Here is a 4,337-nt window from a genome sequence, read left to right as displayed (position 1 = left end):
TTAGACATTTTTTTCACGATCATACACTTTGATGAGAAAGGAAAGGAACTTATTTGAGTGTCTAGTCGTTCTAGCGCTGTAGTAATATTGGGGACACTGTAAATTAAAATTAACAATTAACGCAAATCAAGTGAAATGTTGGTTTTTGAAGAGAGGGGAAAACCGGAGTACCCGGGAAAAAAACCGCTCGGGGCAGAGGAGAGAACCAACAAACTCAAGCCACATATGACGCCGAGTCTGGGAATCAAACCCGGGCCACATTGGTGGCTCACCAATACGCCATCCCTGCACCCCAAAATGAACATTAGGATATGACAATGGTCTTTTCTCAACAATTTCGTGTAAATCTTCTAAATAGATAAATAACTTAATTAATTAATTAAGTATAAGCTATAAGTAAATAAATAAGTGAATGAGTATGATTTTTATTCATAAAGGTTCCTTCAGTAGGAGCCTTACGTGGGGTGGTCCCTTTTTCTTCGTACCTTTTACTGCTATGTGTTCTTATTTTTCTGATGCCCGCTATTCTAAGCTATTTTGCCTTGGATTCATTGTTCTTCCACCCAATGTTAACTTGATTTGAAAAACCCCTTGGAGAAACAAATTTAAAATACTGAAATTCATTGAGCATTATTTCCTCTATTTCTTGATGAGGTTCAAAGACCTGCCGCCTCGGTAGTTGGTTATCATTTGAACAAAAATTAAAACTTCTCTTATTATATTCTCAACAAAATATCGCGTTACTGATTGGCCAAAGAGTGCAATAGCGCCAAGTTATAACATCGATTGTGTGCATAAATCACAAAATGCAATTGCGTTTATACGATTTCCTGTACTTATTAAACGCCAGTTTGAATAATATTGTACTTTTTTCATTATGGGCTTTCTTGCAATTACTCGAACGAACTTTTTACAACAAGTAATTAAGCCTTAAACTAATAATAATACTAATACTAATAATAATAATAATAATAATAATAATAATAATAATAATACCTTTATTACTTTTGGCGATAAGAATTACGGCAATATTACAGTAAAATATCAAAACAACGCCAATATATATCTACGTATGTAACATATCTTTTGTCTTCTTAGCATTCAGTTCCATTTTATTCTGTACAGCAGAAAAAATAAGCCAGTCAGTACTAACCCATATGAATTCTGTAAAATCAGGGTTGCCAAATGTTACAAAAAAGACTGAAATGTTATTTCAATTGTTTTTAACAAGTGACTTATGGTTGTATTGAGTTTAAAAAGAAAAGGAGTTTACATAGTAATTAACTTACTGTTACTCCATAATTTTTTCCAATTTTAAACTAACCAATCAGGCAATGGGTTTTGTCTAGCAACATTGCCAGTATGGCAAGAGCAAACTTAATTCCAGCTCATCTCGATCATAGAATATTCGTTGCTATTTAGCAAACAACTTTTTTAAAATTGGTAAGCTGCTTTTGGTGGTTTCGGCGACGCTCGCACAAGTCACTCTACTCCACTTCCTGTCAAGCTTAACCATCTCAACCCTTCTTCAAGCTATGCACTACAAGCTCGACCATTTGATTGCATGCAAAACCCAAATCCCTTGAGTATCGTAGGTCTTTTCGCACACAGGGCGAAAAAATCATTCAACAAAGACAGTTAGTGAACATCGCCTTTAACATTGTTTTGTGACATATAAAGAATTAGTTACACAACGATTGATTTAAATGGCCAAGCCAACTACAGAGTGCAAGGCGGCCAGCCTTAAGACTGAACCCGGCTCAACCAACGACAGCCACAACTGATAACTATTTCGCCCGAGTGTCGGCCTGGGGGCATGATCTAGTTTGACGGGCAAGACAAATAAAATTTTTACATCTTTTTTACGTTTTTGAATTTACAGACAAACAATTTCCCTTAAAAAAAATGACAATATTTGCGAGCCAAGTTCCAGTCATGTGCTTTTGAAAAAAGGCAGGATTTTCGTGCACAGACTGTCTTTTTTTCAACAGTACTACATGACACTTAGTCATAATAGTCGCCCTTTAATGCTGATTTTAGCAACACAAAGGGATAATCTCTATTAATTCAAGTAAAGCCGTTATCTTTGAAGGGCTAATAAAGTGAGACAGACGTAAAAGAAATAAACAAATTCTAGCCATGGCTGATAAGACAAGTTTTGTAAGTAAACTTTGCCAGTTTACAAGTGCATTTGCACCGGAAACTTGCTCTTGCGTTTTGGTATTCGTCTCTAGATCTTCATAAAAAACCGAATCGTGTGCAACGGAAAAGGAAACAGCTCACCTCTCACAGCATGCAAACGACGAAATGCATAGACTTGCACAAACGAAATGTGGAAAAAGAAACGGATTCCATTCGTAAGGCTCGCGCTCGACAAGAACGCTTGGATGAAATCAGTGGAAAGATAGAGAGAGCCAAGAACAAATGCTTGAGAACGAAATACCACGAAAAAGTCCAGGTATTAAATGAGCTAGCGACAATACATCATGTTTTTGAGCCACTTTACGTCATAGATGAAGGCCAAGAGAGGCTGGAACAAGAAAAAATGGAAAATGAAGGCAGGGGTGTGGGTGATGCGTGTGTCAAACTACCAAGGCTGTTACCAAGAAGGGCAGAATCTGAAAACAGCCTCTGCATATCTAGCAAGACAGAACCGAAACTGTCGCAGCGTTTTGGAGGAAAGATGAAGGCTGCAAGTAACTCAAATAACAAGGAAAATTCAATCTCTTCTTCGCGGTTTTATGCGGAGCGACCAAGGTATTACAGTTGGTCGCAACAGTCACTGAGCAGCGAGGCCTCGCAAATGAGTTCCGCGCTGCAAAACAAACGAGAATACATCGCGAAGCTTCGCGCAGTCGCTGACAAGCCTTGCGTTTCTGACACAATGTCGTCGGTAACTATGGGATATACGGCATTCAAACGACTTTTAAAGAACAAACGTAGGCAAGATACAATGGCGCGAAAGCTGTTAAACTCCAAACTTCGATCCTTGTCATTAGATGAAACAAAGCTGAGTGTAATTCCAGAATTTATGGAAGAAGTCGATGCCCAAGAGGAATCTTCTGCCCAAATAGACGAAAGTAACAGCAACAAGCAAGAAGTCTGTTTCAGCCGACATCTTCCTACACCCGTTAGCAAACGCCAGCTTCGCTCAACCCTTTCATGGCCGTTGGCAGAGCGAACACCAACTGACAGCCTCCCAGGCTCCACTTCTAACGAAACTGTGCGTGCAAGAGATGCACAGACAGAGAATCTATTCACAAAACAACGCTCGTTCATTGAAGAAGACGAGACAGAGGCCGGTAAAGAAGGCGGAATAATTGATGATAATTCAAAGGCAAAAGTCAGAGTCCCCCGCACCAAATGCATCCGGTTTAGGGGAGCTACTAAACTGATAAAACCGATGGGGACTGGATGCTTCAGCCAAAGTTTTCAAGCTGTTACATTCTGACAGTGCTCTACTGAGAAAAGATAATTCTATAATTCTTAAGCCTTTAAGTCGTGTGTCATATTCCTGGCTCTGTACTTGAGCGCCTTCCCGTGACATCGTATTTAATTACTCAGTACGTACTTTAACTGAGCATTTTAACTGCAAAATACAAGGTCTTATGTTTTTCTTTACGCATTTTTCTCAGCAGGGCTCAAGGGCTCCTGGTATGAAATATTTCGGGTTGCTAAGAAAACTTTTTTTTTACTAAGATGTATTAGGAAACGAGACGGCGGATTTATTAACCTCAAGTTAGAAGAATGCGGAATATCCGATGCGAAAACAGAAAAAGAGACATCTTTTGTGTTAAAAGAATGGTGAACATAACTGTGACAACAGCTTTGGAATTCGTCCGAGAAAAGGACACATTATAACAGTATAAAAGATGATGATATAATTTTTATCCATTCCAAATCAGGGAGAAACATTTTATCACGTTTTTCTTGAATAATCTTCTCACTTAACGAGGGATGTATTCTCCTTTTTATTTGCTTATTTTCAAAATTTAAAATAAAATGTCATACAGGATACTGTCTTGAATAATTTTCACCTTTTGTCTGGTTTTTCAAATTTACATCTATCAAAGGCATTTCTTAACGTTTCACCCACGTATAGACCATTTCATAAATGGTGGCCAAGAAATCATCCTCTCTAGCCTCACTTTGGAGCAAAAGTCTTTTTGAATTTTGTTTGTGCTAACGAGGCTAGTGAGGATGATTAGCATGAAGACAAAAGACTAATTTCTTGGCTGCCATTTATGAATCGCCTCGTCTTGAGCTCTTGTCGACCCACATTTGTTGTTTCCAGGCTCCACCGCAATTATGCTGAGGCACCAAGCCTCCATGATCCA

General features: G+C 38.5%; 2 protein-coding genes across 2 annotated transcripts in view; both read left to right on the top strand.

Moving 5' to 3' along the window:
• Positions 1–109, top strand: part of LOC137980232 (uncharacterized) — a 1,664-nt gene extending 1,555 nt beyond the window's left edge. The window contains exon 1 of the mRNA XM_068827628.1: positions 1–109. This exon is cut by the window's left edge and continues 1,555 nt beyond it. The gene's annotated coding sequence lies outside the window, so the exon portion shown is untranslated.
• Positions 110–2,168: 2,059 nt separating this feature from the next.
• LOC137979392 (uncharacterized) lies at positions 2,169–4,015 on the top strand. The gene has a single exon (XM_068826646.1). It carries the CDS (start codon positions 2,294–2,296, stop codon positions 3,449–3,451), a length of 1,158 nt encoding a protein of 385 aa, XP_068682747.1. The 5' UTR covers positions 2,169–2,293; the 3' UTR covers positions 3,452–4,015.
• The last annotated feature ends 322 nt before the right edge of the window (positions 4,016–4,337 follow it).

This window comes from Montipora foliosa, chromosome 12 (assembly GCF_036669935.1).
Source record: "Montipora foliosa isolate CH-2021 chromosome 12, ASM3666993v2, whole genome shotgun sequence".
NCBI classification, from domain to species: Eukaryota; Metazoa; Cnidaria; class Anthozoa; order Scleractinia; family Acroporidae; genus Montipora; species Montipora foliosa.
This window is presented reverse-complemented; position numbering and strand designations above follow the sequence as displayed.